Below are 20428 nucleotides of genomic sequence, written 5' to 3'. Positions count from 1 at the left end.
ATGGAAGAGAAAATTTTACAAACCCATATTACACTGTTATTTTATTTGATGTTAATATTTTATTTAAATAATTTTACAATGAATTTTATTGATATGCCCAGAAAGCTGTTTAAATGTGTAAAGGTGTATTATTCTTTTTTAATAATACTAACCATAGTAGGATTTTTTAATCGATTATTTTCGTTAATACGTGTATTTATAGTACAAACAGTTAACAGAATTATAAATTCATATATAATAAAACATAGAGTGAAAAATGTACACATAAACAGGAGTACCATAAGGCTAAAAAGAAACAATGGAAACTTAACAGTCATAAAAAATAATGTTATTTCAGGTTGTTTAACGTGCAATGTGCATAAGGAAGGTGCTCCATGTAGCTCTTCAATTGATGAAATAAATTGTTCTAATGCGGAAAGAACTGAAAAGGAGGAGATTAGCAAGGATAGAGGTGGTGATAGCATTAGCTGCTCGATTAACAGTGATAACAATAATGGAGGTAGTAGCTGTAGTAGTAGTAGTGATAGTTGTAACTCGTGTGAACTTGCAGGAGTTACCAAAAAAAGAAAGAAACATAGAAAACGATCGTACAGTATATATAAATATATTAGTAGTGATTTTTTTTGGAGGAAAAACAAGTATAACTTGTTAGGAAAAGATGAACGCAAACTTACAGAACAACATAATGAAGATGTTGACAATGAACATGTTAAAAATGCTGGGCTGTGTAACACCCCCGACCAGAATAAGGATGCGGAAACCGCTGCTGTCAATGGAGTTATGAGCGAAAGGGAGGATAGTTCCCGGGACAGAGTACAAAACACTGATGATAAAGTAAACTCCGTTCGTATAAATAAGAATTTAAATTTTCATAATCATTTAAGTAAACAAAAATATTCAAGTTTTTTTTCGATCCTCTGTGACATAATATATAACTCCAAGAATTACGTAATAGTAAATAACAACATGAAATGGTTAAGTGGCGAACCGAATAGGGATCTTAGTAACAGAAAGGGCATATATGATAAAAGTAATAATGATATGAACAGTTCATGCGTAAATGAAGCAAATTCTTTAACGCTCAACAAACCAGAGAAGCGTGTGTTAAAATCAATTTTAAAAAAAGCCGTTTCCACTGAAGAAGGTAATATTTCCAAAAGTAAAAAATGTAGTAATAAACACATACGATTTAATTCTCATGTTGAAACATATTTTTTTGAAAAATATTCTTCTGAACAGGACATGTATAATAAAATTTATGGAAAAATACATTTCACTAAGTTACTCGATGAATATAATTTAATAAATACTGACATATTTAGTTATTACAATATGCGATCAAATTTAAATGTAGTTTTTAATGACATAGTTAATTCAGTATATGATTATAAGGATAAAATAGTTAAAAAGTTTTAACACCTTTCTTTATTTTTTCTTTTTCGTATAATTTTTTTTTTTTTTACTTTTTCTGATCTCTTTTTAAACTTCTCTTTATGTATTTTTTTTTTTTTTTTTTTTTTTTGTTTCAGTGTGCAAGTGTGCGTAAATGCACATATATAAATGTAAATACACATATGTGCATAAATACATATATTATATATATTTCTATGCATATATTATATATATAAATGATTATATATATGTGCAAATCATTCTCTTTTAATATGTTTTCGTTTTCCCGATTTATCAAAAGAACACATACAAATAAATCAACGTTCCATTTTTATAAATTTATGCACATAGGCATATATGTTATATATATATATATATATATATATATATATATACATATACATATACATATATATACACGACACCTACCTGTTTTATGCTAACGGATAGCTCAAAAAAGTAAATTTATTTTGATGACACTTATCATATGTAACAATATATTTTTTATTTTTTTTCTGCATTTAAAAAAATAAAAATATATGCTAGAAGACGAAAATTAATGATACAAAACATACCTTACCAATTTCAATGCGTGCTATTTATACAGACGATGAAGGAGTACATGTGTTGCATTGTTTTAACTGTGTGTTAGGATTTCTTTTATTTTTTCTTTTTATCTTGCTCTTTAGGCTATTCGCTGTTAATGCGAGCATTTATCTATTTAGCGCTTTGTTTTTCTCGCAATTTATCGTTTTGTTTTGTTTTGTTTTGTTCATTATTCATTATTCTCTATTTTTTGTTTATTTATATTATCTTCCACTTTTACATTATTTATCATTTAATATTTTTATTTAATATATTTTTTATAATATTTTTTCTTAAGCGCGTAGTATGCACTCCAAATGTGGAGAGATGTTACTTTTCCGTAAGCGTTTAAAAAGTACATGAACACAATCTCATATACTTATATGTGCTTTTTTTATAGCCAAATTTTTTTTTTTTTTTTTAAATAAAGGAATATTTAATTTATCATCTTCCTCTAAAAAAATAGCAAACTATCTAAAATAAAACAAAATGAAGTGAGGGAAAAGAACATAAATTTTTCTCTTTCTCTCCTCATATTGTTAGTCTCATTTTGAGGACATTCTAGTAGTACCATTACTACTAGCGCATGCGAACAACACATTAGTGTGAATAGGTAGTGGACGAGAAAAAACGATAATTTTAAATAAAACATTTACGTGCTTGGGTATGCTACTGATATGTCGTTATAACGGTTTAAAAAATAAAGAAAATTTTCCACTTTTTTTTTTTTTTTTGTTTTTTTTTGTTTTTACATGTTTTATTTTTCATGTAGCTATTATATTTTTCTTCCTTTACATGAGCAAGGAAAAGAGTGACATTGTTCAGAAACAAGAAAAAAAAAAAATGCCTGACCTGTTCATGTATATTTAAACACACATGTGTGCACTTGTATGTGTATTGAAGCATACCAATATGTAAACATCCGAAAATGTAATTTGTTCTTCTGCAGAACCTTTTTTTAGTTTTTTCCTCATTTGGGGTTTATATCTATCCATTTATCTATATATCTCATTCATTCACTCTCTTTTTTTTTTTTTTTTTTTTTTTTCTCTACTCTATCTTTAGCGTATTTCATTTATTCCGCTTCCAATTATGCTTCTAATGAATACAAGAGTTGCTGGATGCGGTTTACCCTTTTGCAAATTAGCATTCGCGTTTCGTTTAAACAGTGGAGTGTCATTGGTAGGTTGTAGGAAGCAGTTCGGCTCTACAGCCAAGGTGGATGATCTAAAAAATGCAATTTTAAATTACTATCATTCAGCTCAAAATTTCGTTCAAAGAAGAAAAGAACATGAACAAGCAATAAAAAATTATTTTAAAGAATATATGGAAAAAGGGCCTATTATTACAAGTGCACAAATGGAAGATATATTTCTAAGTGCAGAGGAAAAAAATATATTAAATGAAGACATAAAAGAGATTAACAATTTTGTTCAGAATAAATGTAATGAAAAGTTCGAAATGACAAATAATTATGTAAAAAGTGTAGTTGAAAAGACAGAATTAATGAAAGTTTTAACAATTTGCGGGATTCATATAGTACCCAAAATATTGGTTTTTTACTTGACCGAGATCATATTAAATTTGAAAAGGTTTTTAGAAATTCATAAAAATAATATTGTTACATATGAATGTAGAACAAAGAAAAATAGTTATGTAAGAATAAACAATTATTATTATGATAAAGAAAAAGTGGAAGTGCCATTTTTTTTAATTTTCAAGTCCTTGTCCAATGTGTTATATAGCCTTAGCGAAAATTTAATGCAGAAGAACGAAATATATGAATATATTAAAGAAGAAATATTAAAAAATTATATACCCATAAATGATATAATAAATAAAGCTCCTTCTTTTTTAAATATTAGTTTATTATTTTTTTTTATAAACACTTGGCTGCTTGTTGATAACGATAGAGAAATTAAAACATTGTGTCTTGATAACATGAATAAATATATAAATTCAATTTCAGACGATGAAATAAATATAAGTGCAGATGATATATTTTACTTTATTTTAACCATTCGTTTATTCTTTCTTACCTTTTCCTACAACGATGTGCTTAATTACTTGAATAATTTTAGTAAAAATATTATTTCATCCTTAGTGTGCTTTCCACACAACTGTGAGTTCCCATATAATGAGCAAGATGAAAAGTATATATATATAGCAAATTATATGAACAAGAACAACAAGTATGTGGAGTTAAAAAATATAAAGGTACATCCTTTTCATTTCCCTCTCTCCTCTTTAAAAAATAAAATAATATACATTTTGGAAAAAGCAGAAGATTATTACGAGAATGATGTTAATACTTTACGCGCATACAATTTCTGGAGGTACAATTATTAATGCCATCCATTTCTATGTCTTTTTCATGTTTTACTCCCTTACATCCCCCCCGTTCGTCTTGCCCATTGCGCTTTATACTTTAAATTTTGACTTGTGTTATGTAGTATATCATGTGCGTTTTGTGTTTCATCTCTTTTAATGTGTTATATGCCCCTCTTTTAGTTTTGAAAAAACATGTATGGAGCACAATACACATAATGCATAAGCATCTGCATATGTATATATATTTGTATCTGTTTACGTACATGTAAACATATCTGTACGTGCATATGCATGCGTATATATGTGCACACTTAATTATTCTCACACACACACAATAACCCCAATCCCCCTTGTTCATATGTGTCAGGTATTTCATAGCTACACGAGAAAACTACAAATTACTTACAGTATGCCGCAAAGACGAATACAGTACTTTATTTACGGATGACAAACAAGACAGCATTTTGGTGAAATATGCTAATAAAGACTATGTGTACAATTTTGAAGAGACAGTTAACATGCATTTAAAGAGTGATACCAAGCGGTAGTTTTAACACTCAGGAGTAGTACCTACACGGGTATTGGTACCAGAGATTTAGTAGGATACTCATAATTATGCATGTACAATGGGGTTTATTAAAATGTTATTACCACACTAATAGGGCATTATTACCTCGTTATTACCGCGGTATTACCATGTATAAATATTTAGTCTTTTTCCGCCATGGGAGAAATCATCGTACACCTGTAAATGACAAGCACGCGTATCTTATCCTTCTTGGGGTCTAGTCGGCAATTCATGTTTCCATACTTACTCGTTAAGCACTTCTTTTTATGCGCATATTGCTGTACATTTTTATTTTATTATTTTGTGTTATACTTTGTTTTATTCTGCTCCGACATAATGAAACTGCCCCTTGTAAGAGGTGTTATCACATAAAATAAAAGTTTTGGTTTAATATGCTCATGAGGAGGGGGTGGGGAATCCATTCTTTTTATATGTTTTTTGTTTTTATGGGGGTATTTCCACAAATTTTGTCGACATAATGTAAGATAAGGTGCAAAGAGACGCAGCTTACTTAAATAGAGAAAGGATGAAGAAAAAAATTAGAAAAAAAAAAAATAGAAAAAAAGAAAAGACTGATGGATTGAAACATCATGACTAAGACAAACAGACGAATGCCGTTCTGTTAGGCTAAATAATTTTTGAAAATATGTGGAGCCGAGAAGAATAACGCATTCCTACAACAAGATATTTCATTTTTTTTCCTGACAAACGTACATGCAAAGAGGTGAAGAGAAAAAATAAAAATTGCATAAATAGCTTAAATAAAACAAATGGCTTAAATAGAATAAATAGCATAAATAGCGTAAATAATTTAAAGACGAGTCAATGCACCTAGTTTGAATCATTAACACTGATAAAGGTGGGAAAAGCCAATAGAGAATATAAGAAAATAATACCAAAACAGTGACAACGTGTGTACAAATATAGCAATAGTAGTAGTATTTATTTAATGAGAAAATAAATGAAAAATTGAAATATAAGCGGAAAATTAAGGAAAATAATATCAACTAAATAATACTAATTATAAAAAAATGGATGATAATTACTCATCCAAAATACGCGTCAAAAAAAAAAAAAAATTTCGTAAATTTTTTCCTTTTGGAATTATTAAGTGAAATAAAAATGTTCATAAGGGGTCCACGGACATGGAAAAAAAAAAAAAATATATGCATAAATACTTGCATAAATGCATACATACATCAACGGATGGATAGAAAATCGTAGCACGTAAAACACAGAACATTGTAGTGATGTACCATCCCGTATCACCTGGTCATTTTATTATGTTATGAAGTTTGCTCCACTGCTCTTTGGTAGTTTCAAACAGTGAATTGTTGTTAATTCCTTTTATTATTTTAAAATGAATATATGGAAGTATAGTACTTTTTGTCATGACCACCATTATATTTAAAATTTTGTCCCCACCTGTATATATATACATATAATATGCATTTGCAATAAACTCAGTTAATTGTAAAGGTGAGAACGTAAAAAAATAAAATCTTTTATAATATATAGATACGTCTGCTTTACTGATATATTATTTCCTTTGTTCATGTTAACTACCCTTATTATGCAATATATAAATTTTTTTTTAAAAAAAAGGGAACACGCTCAGTTATGATTAACACGTTACTATACGAAAATTTAATATATAAGTCAATGCACGCAATATATGAGTGAATGCCACACCTTTTCATTGATTCATACTCGTACTACATATGCATACTGCTTCATATTCTTATTATAAAGAGAACTGATGATGCTATGACGGCTATATGGGCATATGCACGTGTTCACATGTACCCAAAAATGTGCGTACACATACATACATACATATATATATGTATATATATATATATATGTATATATATATATATATATATATATATATGTATATTTATATATATATGTATATTTATATATATATGTATATATATATAACATTACGCCATTTAAATTTTTTATGCTTGGCAGAATTCAAATTCGGTTTTTCCTCCTCACGAAGTTTCGTAATAGCTTCATTATGATTAAATTTAAATAATACACAGTACATATATTTATATTTTTTTTTTTTTTTTTTTTTTTACTCTGCCATATTTTATTTGAGGAATTGCAATTTTTAAGTTTATTTACTTTTGCAGTAGTAAATATACGTATATTTATGTTTATTTAAATATGCATGTTTGTGGATGCATATTTATGTATGTATATTTATAAATTCATATTTATGAATGTATATTTATAAATTCAGATTTATGAATGTATATTTATAAATTCATATTTATGAATGTATATTTATAAATTCATATTTATGAATGTATATTTATAAATTCATATTTATGTATGTATATTTATAAATTCATATTTATGAATGTATATTTATAAATTCATATTTATGTATGTATATTTATAAATTCATATTTATGAATGTATATTTATAAATTCATATTTATGTATGTATATTTATAAATTCATATTTATGAATGTAAATTTTTTTTTTTTTTCCCCCCCCACTTTATATGCGTTTTGTGTTTATCATTTGTTTTTTTAATTTTAAATTTTAACACCATTTACCAATTTTTGAGTCTGCTGAATATAGCATCGAAATATGTATATGTTTATTTGTACGTATGTATAAGGAAACACGCTTTTAACAATTTGTGTACCAAGTAAATGTACACATAAATGTGCGCAGTGTATGCACGAAATAACTGATCGAAGTAAATATTCTTTTGCCTGAATGGTTTTTTACCCCCATCCCCTCTGCAAGAGTAATCATATAAGTTATTGCGCAAGTTATTGAGCAAGTTATTAAGCAAGTTATTAAGCAAGTTATCAAGCAAGTCATTACACAAGAGTTACGTAAGTCATTACACAAGTAGTTACGCAAGTTATTATACAAGTAGTTACACAAGTAGTTACGCAAGTAGTTACGCAAGTAGTTACGCAAGTAGTTACGCAAGTAGTTACGCAAGTAGTTACGCAAGTAGTTACGCAAGTAGTTACGCGTCCATTTGTACCTTAATTTGTTTATTATGAATTACAATAATAATTATGTAGAGCACAATGTCCACGATAGAAGAAAAGCAAACAACGTGAATAACACGAAGGAAAATGAATCATGGAATAATATGAGTTATGGAAAGAGCAATCAGATGCATGTAATGAATAGACAAAATGTAGATAGTGTGACAAGTAAAAGCTTTATGGTTTCTTCTGGAAAGGATAATAATAATGACAGGAACAACAGTAGTAGAGAGGCAAGGAACAATGATAACAAAAATATAATGCATAACACTAGCATAAATAGTGAACACACGAATGAAACTAATATTAACATGCAGGTAGATAGCAATAATTTTATGTACAATTATAATAACACTAATCCTAACGATCATTATGGTAGTAACCCGAACGACCATTATGCAAATAATCCGAACAGTAATGTATCATCGTCTAATTATGTAAGCACACATCCCATTTTTGGAAGGAAAAAAGTGGAAGCATATGGATATAGTTTTGTAAGTAATAGTGCCAGTGGTAATATCTTAAATACACCCGACGTTAATAGTAATGTTAGTAGTAATAATGTTAGAAGTAATAATGTTAGTAGTAATAATGTTAGAAGTAATAATGATAGTAGTAATAATGTTAGAAGTAATAATGATAGTAGTAATAATGCTAGAAGTAATAATGTTAGTAGTAGTAATGCTAGCAATAGTTATAGTAGTATTCGTAATAATGAAGGAAGGGCAGGGAACGATAACTTGAGTGGTAATGTATATTACCTGAACAAAGATAGTTATAATATGAACATGTACATGAACAATCACATCATTGGAGGAAGTGACAGTCATGGAGACAGTGGAAGTAATAATTATATCATGAGTACTAAACAGATATATGCGGACAGCAATTTAATGTTTAATAAGAACATATATAACAGTAAGGAAAAGGAAGGGCCAGGTACTGCAGCAGGAGCAGATGCAAATTATCATCGAAGCCATGGAATGTTAAGTAAGGAATCAAAAAGTACACAGAACAGCTTAGAATTTATAAATACAATAAATTATGAAAATGAAATGAATAAGAACAAGATGAGTAATGCACTACAACAACCTTTTAAAAATGATAATAATATGGTAAGTAATAAAAATAATTTTTTCTTTAGTCAAAATGTAAATAATAAAGAAGATTCATCTAATAAAGGGATAATGCACAACATTATAGAAAGTTTAACGAATAATGTACAGACAAATAATGAGATAAATAATTTAGTTAAACAGCGAGTAGCAAATATGGTAATGAATGAACTAGAAAAAAAGATTGAAATAAATAATGAAACTAGTTTTATTGGTAATAAATTATCCTTATTACGTGGTTATTTCGATGTGACACATTCCTATGTTATTCATAAAATTTTGTTTATACTTATGCCTTATATATATATACGTAAGGCATTATGTGAATCAAGAACGTATTATGTATATAATCATTTAAAGAGAAAAATGGAAAGTACACAACAAGATAAAACATATGGATCTGCTTTCATTTTAAATGGAAATAATAATACACATTATAATAATGGTAAAAGTGAAGAGATGACGAATAAAATGAAAATGAACAGTGCATATAGTTCAGAGAATAAACCTTTTTTTTATAATGAAAAAAAATCTAGTAGTTTAAGGTTGATACGAAATAATTCGAATGATATAAATTATGTAGATTATAGTAGTAATATTGGTATATTTAAAGCAGATCTGTATATACCTCTTATGTCTAGCATTACTTATATATTGCTATATACATTAACAGTTACGGCACAAAAAAATAATTTTACATTTAACCCTGATAATTTATTTAATATATCATCTTATGTATTTATATTATTATTTCTCGAAACAGCTTTAATTAAATTTATGTTCCTCTTAGTATGCCGAGATATAAACTTATCCTTTTTACATATTCTTTCCTTTATATCTTATAAATTTGTTATTATGTGTGCATTAATTATAACCAAAATATTCTTTTATTTTATGTATTTTATGTACACGTCAGCTTTTGGTCAGGTGGATGACAATATGAACAAAATGCAAGAGGATAAAAAATTGGTGCTCAATAACCCACAAGTGTTCAAAAATTTAAATAATAATAATAGTAATGGTAATAATAGTAATAATAGTAATGGTAATAATGTTAGCTTTAATTTTAGTCCATTCAGTATTATTTTATTTTTAAATAGCAATACCATGTACAGATTAACGCAGCTTTATTTTTACATTACAGTCAGCATGCAAATGATACAAATTTTTAAGTCCATTCACCTGTACATTCATGATAATTCGAATTTGTTAAATAATTTTAATATTAAGAGAATAAATATTTTAATACTTATTTTTTCCTTTTCCCAAATTTTTTTGTGTTGGATTCTTACTCCTTATTTTACTTGAACATGAAATGGAACAGCACAGTGGGTACCTCGCAAGAGGTTTGTCCTCCGTGGGTATCGTGATTTGTAAGTTTGTGCGTGTTCACATGTATCCTTCATGTAAGTGTAAATATATGCACATGCATACACATACGTACACATATGTGTGAATGCATACATATGTACATATACACATATATACACATATACCTACAAATATACATACAAATATACATACAAATATACATACAAATATACATACAAATATACATACACATATACATACAAATATACATACAAATATACATACACATATACATACAAATATACATACAAATATACATACACATATACATACAAATATACATACAAATATACATACAAATATACATACAAATATACATACACATATACATACAAATATACATACAAATATACATACAAATATACATACACATATACATACAAATATACATACACATATTTACACATATACATATGCATATATGTTCCCATGTGTCACCTATTTACGTGTGCGTGTTTGTTTTTACTCATTTGTGTACGCAATTTTGCGGGTGTATAATATGCGTACATACATGCAGCCGCTAATTTGGGTGGGATAAAGAGAAAGCAGAATAGATAATTGCCCATTTATTATGCCATATGTTGATGTAAAATTGCGCGTCTTTGAAGCGTATATGAAAAAATGTGTGCACGCACGTGTGAACATATATGTAATTTCGTGTGTACATATATACTTATGAATATATGTACATACGAACTTGTTTATATATATTTATATGTAGATCTACCTTTTTATCTTTAAGAACTGCTTTCGAAGCCTGCTTTTCACTGATACTCCTATTTTGCATAACTTTCGCTTTCCTTTTTTATGTGCCATTTTTCCGTGATTTTTACATAATTATTAATCCTTTTTACGTGCTAAATTTATTTGTTTAAAATTTATTCACCAAAAATTCAAAAAATAAAAAAAAAAGAGAAAAACGGGAAAAAAGGGGAAAACACAAAATTCAAAGTTAAACATGTACAACACCTATGCTTAAAATAGTATACGTTGCAATTTATAAAGCTAGCCATTTCATTTTGTAAAAAAAAAAAAAAAAAAAAAAAAAAAAAGAATACGGGAATATTTTATTGTGAAAAAATTAGAATATTTTTTAACGGAAATTATTCCTTTTTTATATTCTGTTACAGCAAATTTTTAATTTATATTTAAATCAACTACAGTATCTGTTAATATGCTCTCTTTTTCTCCTTGCATAATATAAGAAATAGCACAATTCAGTTTTTGCTCTTAAATTTGGAAAATGTTTTGAGATGTTCTGTTTAAACTACTGGGACCGAGCAAAAATTTATATGTATATGTACGCTTATGTAAATTTATGAACATATATACATATAAATAGGTATTTTTTTTTTTATTTTAAATGTGTGTATAAAAATATGCGCAATACATGCAATTATATTATTATTATTTTTTTTTTTTCTTGCCTGTGCATAAAGTTACAAAATTTGCCTGATGAGGGAATAATATTTTGCGTGAAAGGGTATGAACCTTGTATTTTCCTTATATTTATATAATTTTTGTATTAATATTACAAGTACACACTTTGTCGTGTTGTCATTGTTACTTTGTCTCTTTATCTCTTTGCCTCTTAATCAATTCGTTGAACTCTCTTCACTTGGAACAAATTTTGCTTTATATTATTTTTCTGAAAGAGCCAGTGGTGATAGGCAGTACTCTTTCAAGTAGCCATTTTTTCTAGAACATATCATATAATTAAATTATTGCACATGCCACGTACACACATAGTTGAATGGATAATATGTAGAAAACTGTGTGTGTACAATAGAGTATAATATATTATGTATATGTTAATAGTTGTTTTTTTTTCTTTTATCTAGTATTTATGGCATACATTCGATTATATTTAACTATTCCAGATACTGTTAATCAGGTAAAACGTAGTACTTATTTCTTCCTTTTTCTTTTTTCCTTTTTCTTCTTGATATTTATTCATATGTACAATGTGTGCACATATTCCATTTCTTTTTAAATTTTTTTTTTATGTCATTATTTTTTATTTCTTTTTGCACGAACTGAGGGAAAATAAAAAAGAATAATATAAGGGGAGAAAATAGACAAAGGTGGGAAAATGGGAAACACAGGCAAAATTGAAAAAACGCGAAAAATCGCACAACATAGACAAAGTACAAAAATTCTTCAAATTAAATGAATTGTCCAAATTAACTGAATTGTCCAAATTAACTGAATTGTCCAAATTAACTGAATTGTCCAAATTAACTGAATTGTCCAAATTAACTGAATTGTCCAAATTAACTGAATTGTCCAAATTAACTGAGTTATCCAAATTAGCCGAGTTATCCAAATTTGCAAAGTTTACCGAACCAGTTTAGCATGAAATAAAAACAAATATCCGCGAAAAGGCTTAGCATTAATTTGTTAAAGCATCAGAGTGAGTGAGAAAACGAAAAAAAAAAAAAAAAAAAAAAAAAAAAAAAAAAAAAAAAAAAAGAAGTAAAACAAAAGAAGTAAAAAAAAGAAGTAAAAAAAAAGAAGTAAAAATAAAGGAGTAAAAATAAAGGAGTAAAAATAAAGGAGTAAAAAAAAAGAAGTAAAAATAAAAGAGTAAAAATAAAGAAGTAGAAAGGGGACAAGTGAAGCAAAAAAAAGGAAAAAAAAAAAAGGTGCTATTTTGTCAAAATGAAAATTTTTAGTATAATTTTCTTTTTTTTGCTTTTATTTTTTATAAATTTATTTTTCGTAAAATCGCGTTTTAAAAATGACGAAAGTTTCAACGTCCCTTTAAACGTGTTATTTAATAAGGGGAAAAATATTAGAAAAAGACTGTGCAATGAATGCTTTTATAAAAATGAAGTCAATTTAATATATAATAGCTGTAGAGCTTTTGAAAATGTAAATTACAACAATTTTAATGGATCAAAAATTTTGTATTTTATTAGAGATTCACCAAAAATGTTAAAGAGATATGTTATTGTAAAATCGAAATATCAATTTTCCCAATTATTTTCCCCAAAATTTTTAAGAAAATTTTTCTTTCAAAAAAAAGCGTTAGTTGTAGATGGAGTGTACTTAATAATAAATACATATCTCAAGTACAACATTGTGCGGAGTATACTGGGTTTCTTTCAAACGCTTCTCCTGAGATTCCTAGGTAGTGCCACTTACACGAACACGCGCGCATATATGTATGCTGTACGTGTGTATGCTTATATGTATTTACATATATATGTGTTTATACTTACGTGCATTTCTTTCTTATTAAAAATGCAAGAGCGCGTCGTACAAGTACGTACATATATATATATATATATATATATATATATATATATATATATATGTGCATAATTTGTATTAGTACTTTTAATCCGCGTTTATTTCCACATCTTGCTTCATTTCGATTGTTCCATTTTCAGTGGTATACATTCTCCAGCTATGCTCCTCATTCCTGTTATTCCACTACGTAAATATGATTTCTCAAAAAACCCAAGCATATATATTACTAGTAAGTGGTTCAAATTATATATCTAGAGTTATAGGTTTTTTTGAGTTAAATTTAATTAATTATTATATCAATGTATTTAGTGAAGTCGTTCAGATAACACTTATTAGAATTCTTTTTAATCAGTATGAAGTTCAATTAATAAAGACAATTTTATATAATAGCTCGGATTATTTCATAAACACATCGTTAAAGAATAAATATGAAATATTATATCAGTGCGCAAAAAAATTTGTTATTACTAGGATTAACAAGTTAAGCCTGTTTACCTTTAACTACTTGCGCTACTTTGTTTTGACAAATCTGTTTTTCAAGCTCTTCAACGGCACGTAAGACTTGAACAGGCCTGAACATGCGCACCATATGTACATGAACGTGCATACATTCATCCATACATATATATATACATACATATATATATACATACATATATATATACATACATATATATATACATACATATATATATACATACATATATATACATACATATATGCACATATAGACGAATTGAACAAACCAAGCCAGCAGTTCACACCTACCGTCCGGTTCGCATCCACTTCACGTCCACACCCTATCCCCACATGCATATGTTCATTCCTGTTTTTCCTTTTCAGATACAATAAGTTTTCACCAAGCGATGTGAAAATGCCAGGTGTGTTCTCTGACTCACGTAAAAGTTTAGACAAAGATATGAAGTATGCAACAAAAAGAGAAATAGAAATTTTGCGGAATTATTGCAAAGAAACAGGATGTCATACTTGTGGTGTAACATGCCATGAAAGATTTATAGGTGATCATCAACCACCTGTACAAGTCATAAAAGATATGATTCAATATTATAAAAAGAAAAAATGTCTATTATATTTTTTAAAATTGTTTAAATTATACGATACAAAACAACGTTTATATCCTCAATGTGTACGTTGTTCTCAATTGCAATCTGCATCAGTTCGATGTAAAAAACTTAGGCTAATACCGCATTATAACACAATTCGGTTCTTTCATTTTTCCACCATTTTTCATTTATTTCTTAAAATGATTTTACTCACTAAATGGAAGCAAATAATATTTTGGGATGGGGATAACGTGAGGTAAGACAAGCGTTAATGGGACTGAGCCAAGAGAAACGTGCGAAAATGGTACGAATAAAATTAACTAGCAGAAGTATACACATTTTTGCAGTAATACTAGTACATGTACAAACACACAGCAGCACACGGTAGCACACCGTCATGGGTATACCTTTTTGACGGCTTTGCACCTCAACAATTGAAGAACAGAAAAAAAATAAAATAAAATAAAATAAAAAATAAAATATAAACTAAAATAAAATAAAAAATAAAATATAAGCTAAACTAAAATAAAATATAAGCTAAACTAAAATAAAATATAAGCTAAACTAAAATAAAATAAAAAATAAAAAAAATAAAATAATCCATTTTGAAATTCTCATTTTGTCTAGGCGCATTTGCTCTTACAGAATTATAAAATGTTTGATGCATGCCCCTATCATTATATGTGTTTGGGCATATTTACGTATGTATGTGCATGTTTGCTTCTTGACCTGTACACGTTCAATGTGCAAGATCTTCAATTGCATATTTTATGCCTTTAACTTATTGAATGAGACTAAGCTTTTAAGCTCTCACGTATGCGGGTATTCAGTAGTTGTACTAAGCAATTGTACTGAACATCTGTACTAAACAGCTGTATTCAGTAGCTCACCTGCGTTGCTCTATGCAATATTACAATATAGTGTGTGTTATTAGCTTTCTTGTAATCTCAAATAAGTTTGCTGTTCTTTTCCTATTTTCAAAATTTTTTTGCAATTTTTTGCAATTTTTTAAAAGTTTTTGCAAGTTTTTACAATTCTTTTGCATTTCGTTTGGTTCTACCGGTACATGCATATGTTTTTCTTTAGCGAATTTTGTACTACTTCTTGGTATATATTTCCAAGCACTTGCGCAAATGCGCATATGTATATCTTTACATACATACATATAAATATAAATATATATATACATATACACGTATGTGTTTATATATACATAATTATATACACATTAATTTGTTTATTTTTTATTTTTTATGTTTTATTTTATTTTATTTTTTTTATGAAAGATGAACAAGCATATAAGGGGTTAATTACCCAATTCATGATAACCAAACTGGTCAACATGTTCGTGGAAAAAAAAAAAAAATTAAACACCATATAGAAGAAAAAAATGCTCATAAATTCATATGCATATATATATATATGTATACATAAACACTACTTAAATATATATATGTATGTATCCATTTTTCCAACCTTTATGAACAATTTTTTTTTTTTTTTTTTTTTGATCTCAAAAATTTCTTTTAAAACTTTGAGCAAGAAGCGTTTCCTTTGTACGCTGAACTTTATATTTTTTTTTTAATTTTTAATTTTTTTATTTTATCTTTTTTTTGAAATATACAAAATGTTTACTCCTAATTTGTAGTTAAGTACTTTTATGCGTTATGTTAGTGCATATACATGAGGTATATACATTTTAAATAGTGACATACTATAACAAGTACCCTTTGTTGTTTTGCAAATATATATATTTTTTTCTTTTTTTGAGGGTACTTCTTCCAATTTTGTAAGAAATAGAAAGAATAGAAGCAACCCTTTATATAGTTACACCATTAACTACATGTTATATACTTACACTGTACGCAGTTAACAATTACATAATGACGAGACACTGTAAATAGGCCCAATATGTAAAAAGTAATGGTACACATTTATTTAAGAATCTACGAGGAAGCGTTTTGAGGCCACAGGTGAAGTACCTTTTTGCATGCACACATGAAGACGCGTGTGCATACATAAATATATATATATATATATATATATATATATATATATAATATATATACATATACAAACATATGCGTAACTACACAAACCATTTATACGTATGAAAAAACGCAGTTTAGCAATATACGAAAAATGAATTAGCTGAAATCTGTTCCCACATGCAACGTATGTTATATACAAGTGAACTCGTGTGCATAGGAATGTAAGTCTATGCCTTTGCATTTATGTACACACATACGTATACATATGGACATATACCCACATACATATATATAAATAAATAAATAAATAAATAAATATATATATATACATATATATATAAATAAAAGATGAAAAAAATAGTACATACTAATCATCTGATGAGAGAAAATGGAAAATATATAAAAAGAGCATTTCATCTAAGTAGTCTTGCATGCAGTCATAACTTTAACCCGAGCATGGCCTCATACATAGAGGGGACCTACAGGATATGGAAAAAGGACAAGTAAAATTTGTTAGTGGCTCTCTGTCGGAGTTTCCCTTCGTTGTTAATGTTGTTCATTGTGTGCATCATTTTATCTGCCTGATCAATAGCGTTTTTTACATATACCGCATTTATCGTGTTTATTGCTTGCACCTCATATATCATGTACGCTTACGCGCTTTTTTTTTTTTTTTTTTTTTTTTTTTTCCTGCCTCTTTTTAGAAACTCTGTTCACAAGTCATGGGATGAATATTTTGCAAATATCTATGAGGATGTGCCTTCCCCATTTTCCAATCAGGTGAGGATAGTAAGTAGACAAGAAGAAAAGAGTAACGTATGTATAGGGGAGTTATCTAAGAACAGTAAGTTACGAATAACTTATGTAAACAAGGAAATGCTAGAAAAGGGGAAAACTCAGAATATATACGATTTGGCACGTGTAGTTCAACTTATAAGGTGGTATCAGAAGAAAGGGCATTTGTATGCAAATATAAATCCATTGCCATTACCGAACATGCCCCCATACTCAAGTGTAATATATGAAAAGGATAAAAAAAAGATGTCTTTTGAAGATTTTGGTTTTACTAATGATGATTTAGATAAAGAATTTTCATTTGATCTGCCATCCATAACAGGCTTTTTAACAAAAGAGAAGAAAACAAAATATACGTTAAGGAGCTTAATAAATAGATTAGAAGAAACATATTGTGGAACTATTGGATTTGAATATATGCATATAACAGATGAGAATGTAGTAAATTACATTGTGAGAAGAATTGAAAATGATAAGAAATATCAATATAATAAAAATATGAAAAAAAAAATTTTGGAAGATACAGCAAGAGCATTTATTTTTGAAAATTATATGGCTGCAAAATTTGCTACAACGAAAAGATTTGGAGTAGATGGATGTGAAACATTAATAACTGGGATGAAAGCATTAATAAAGCGAGCAGCAGTGTTACATGTAGATAGTGTATTAATGAGTATGTCACATAGGGGTAGACTCAATGTATTATTTAATGTATTACACAAACCATTAGAACAAATGATGTCAGAATTTCGTGGAAAGACTGGGTTTAGTGATAACATATGGGGTAATACAGGTGATGTGAAATATCATCTAGGTGTAGAAATAGATTATTTTGATGAAGAATCTAAAAGATATATTCACATGGGAATTGTAGATAATTCATCTCATCTAGAATCAGTAGATCCTATACTTATGGGTCAAGCAAGAGCACAACAATATTATTGTAATGATAAAGAAAAGAAGAAAGTATTACCTATTACTATTCATGGAGATGCATCTATTGCTGGGCAAGGAATTGCTTATGAAACATTTCAAATGTCAAAACTTCCAAGTTATAATGTAGGTGGAACCATACATATTGTTGTTAATAATCAAATAGGGTTTACCACTTACCCGGTAGATGCAAGATCGGGTAAATATTGCACCGATATTGCAAAGTGTATAGATGTTCCTATAATACATGTAAATGCAGATGATCCAGAAGCAGTGACTTACGTATTCGAATTATCACTAGATATTAGAAATAAATTTAACATAGACACTATTATAGATTTAGTAGGGTATAGAAGATTTGGTCATAATGAATTGGATATGCCCAAATTTACAAATCCATTATTATATGATATAATAGCCAGACATAAATCGGTGTTAGATCTATACAGTAAAAAACTTATTGATGAAAAAGTAATTACTTTAGAAGAATTTGAACAAAATAAAAGAAATATATATAATTTATATGAAAAAGTATATGAACAGTCTAAATCGTTTGTGCCAACACCAAAGGAGAGATACCTTCCACAATGGGAGCATATGGTTACACCACAAAAATTTTCCCCCTCTAGAAAAACAGGAGTAGAAAAAGATGTATTAATAAATATAGGAAAACAAATATTTACCTTACGAGAAGATTTTCATGCTCATCCTATCATAACAAAATTATTTAAAAGTCGTATTGATAGTTTAGAAACAGGGAAAAATATTGATTTTGGAACAGCCGAGTTACTTGCTTATGCTACATTACTATCAGATGGTTTTCATGCTCGTTTATCAGGTCAAGATTCACAAAGGGGTACCTTTTCACACCGACATGCAGTAGTACATGACCAAGTAACATACAAATCGTATAATATCTTTGATTCGTTGAAAACACCTCATACAATTGAAGTAAATAATTCTTTATTGTCTGAATATGCATGTTTGGGGTATGAGATAGGGTATAGTTATGAACACCCAGATGCATTAGTTATATGGGAGGCACAATTTGGAGATTTTGCTAATGGAGCACAAGTAATGATAGACAACTACATAGCTTCAGGGGAAACCAAATGGAATAAACAATCAGGTATAGTAATGTTATTACCACATGGATATGATGGACAAGGACCTGAACATTCATCTGCTCGTATTGAACGTTTTTTACAGTTATGTGATGATAGAGAAGATATTGCTACTTACTCTGTAGAAAAAGATAAGAAGATAATACAACAACATAATATGCAAATAATTAACTGTACGAAACCATCAAATTTTTTTCATGCTTTGAGAAGACAAATGCATAGATCATTTAGAAAACCATTAATAGCTATTACACCTAAGAAAATGCTTAAAATGAGAATGGCTTTTGATAATATAGAAAATTTTTTAACATCAACCGAATTTTTACCTTATTTACCTGAACAGTTCAGTCATAAATTGTATCAAAAGGATAAAATTAAAAGAATAATATTGTGTTCAGGACAAGTATATTATGATTTACTAAATTACAGAGAGACTAATAAAATTCAGAGTGTTGCTATAGCCAGAATTGAACAGTTATCACCATTTCCTTTTAAAAGATTTATGAACGACTTACAGACGTACCCAAACTTACGAGATGTTATATGGGTCCAAGAAGAACACATGAATATGGGTCCATGGTTCTATGTTTCTCGTCGTATAGAAGCAGCTATTAAACAGCTTAAGAAGGACAATCCTGGATGGGGTATACAAATACCAGATGTGTACTACTCAGGTAGGGATGTTTATGCTGCTCAATCCGCGGGAGATCTCAACTTGCACCTCTACCAACTAGACGAGTTTCTCGTTGACTCTTTCGACCTCAACAAGACTCACCACATGCATGCACACAAGTACACGGTTGCGCTGTGATAGGAATGGAGACCAGGGGTACTCCCACACATGCAAATATTCGTCTTTTTTTTTTTTTTTTTT

General features: G+C 28.2%; 6 protein-coding genes across 6 annotated transcripts; all 6 read left to right on the top strand.

The window, feature by feature from the left end:
* Nucleotides 1–1416, top strand: MKS88_001384 (uncharacterized protein; the record flags this gene model as incomplete). Its single annotated transcript, XM_067214304.1, has 1 exon — nucleotides 1–1416. The coding sequence occupies one exon, from the start codon at nucleotides 1–3 to the stop codon at nucleotides 1414–1416; it is 1416 nt and encodes a 471-aa protein (XP_067074753.1).
* Nucleotides 1417–3078: 1662 nt separating this feature from the next.
* Nucleotides 3079–4856, top strand: MKS88_001383 (uncharacterized protein; the record flags this gene model as incomplete). Its single annotated transcript, XM_067214303.1, has 2 exons — nucleotides 3079–4313; nucleotides 4676–4856. The coding sequence occupies 2 exons, from the start codon at nucleotides 3079–3081 to the stop codon at nucleotides 4854–4856; spliced, it is 1416 nt and encodes a 471-aa protein (XP_067074752.1).
* Nucleotides 4857–7914: 3058 nt separating this feature from the next.
* MKS88_001382 (protein transport protein YIF1) lies at nucleotides 7915–10329 on the top strand (the record flags this gene model as incomplete). The annotated part of the gene is made up of 1 exon (XM_067214302.1): nucleotides 7915–10329. One exon carries the CDS (start codon nucleotides 7915–7917, stop codon nucleotides 10327–10329), a length of 2415 nt encoding a protein of 804 aa, XP_067074751.1.
* Nucleotides 10330–12238: 1909 nt separating this feature from the next.
* MKS88_001381 (uncharacterized protein) lies at nucleotides 12239–12746 on the top strand (the record flags this gene model as incomplete). The annotated part of the gene is made up of 2 exons (XM_067214301.1): nucleotides 12239–12286; nucleotides 12477–12746. The coding sequence occupies 2 exons, from the start codon at nucleotides 12239–12241 to the stop codon at nucleotides 12744–12746; spliced, it is 318 nt and encodes a 105-aa protein (XP_067074750.1).
* Nucleotides 12747–13053: 307 nt separating this feature from the next.
* MKS88_001380 (uncharacterized protein) lies at nucleotides 13054–14971 on the top strand (the record flags this gene model as incomplete). The annotated part of the gene is made up of 3 exons (XM_067214300.1): nucleotides 13054–13525; nucleotides 13788–14202; nucleotides 14491–14971. The coding sequence occupies 3 exons, from the start codon at nucleotides 13054–13056 to the stop codon at nucleotides 14969–14971; spliced, it is 1368 nt and encodes a 455-aa protein (XP_067074749.1).
* Nucleotides 14972–17050: 2079 nt separating this feature from the next.
* Nucleotides 17051–20365, top strand: MKS88_001379 (2-oxoglutarate dehydrogenase E1 component; the record flags this gene model as incomplete). Its single annotated transcript, XM_067214299.1, has 2 exons — nucleotides 17051–17205; nucleotides 17407–20365. The coding sequence occupies 2 exons, from the start codon at nucleotides 17051–17053 to the stop codon at nucleotides 20363–20365; spliced, it is 3114 nt and encodes a 1037-aa protein (XP_067074748.1).
* Nucleotides 20366–20428: the final 63 nt, after the last annotated feature.

This window comes from Plasmodium brasilianum, chromosome 5 (genome assembly GCF_023973825.1).
Source record: "Plasmodium brasilianum strain Bolivian I chromosome 5, whole genome shotgun sequence".
Taxonomy (NCBI): Eukaryota; Apicomplexa; class Aconoidasida; order Haemosporida; family Plasmodiidae; genus Plasmodium; species Plasmodium brasilianum.
Note: the sequence above shows the minus strand (reverse complement) of the source record. Positions and strands in the feature narration are given on the sequence as shown.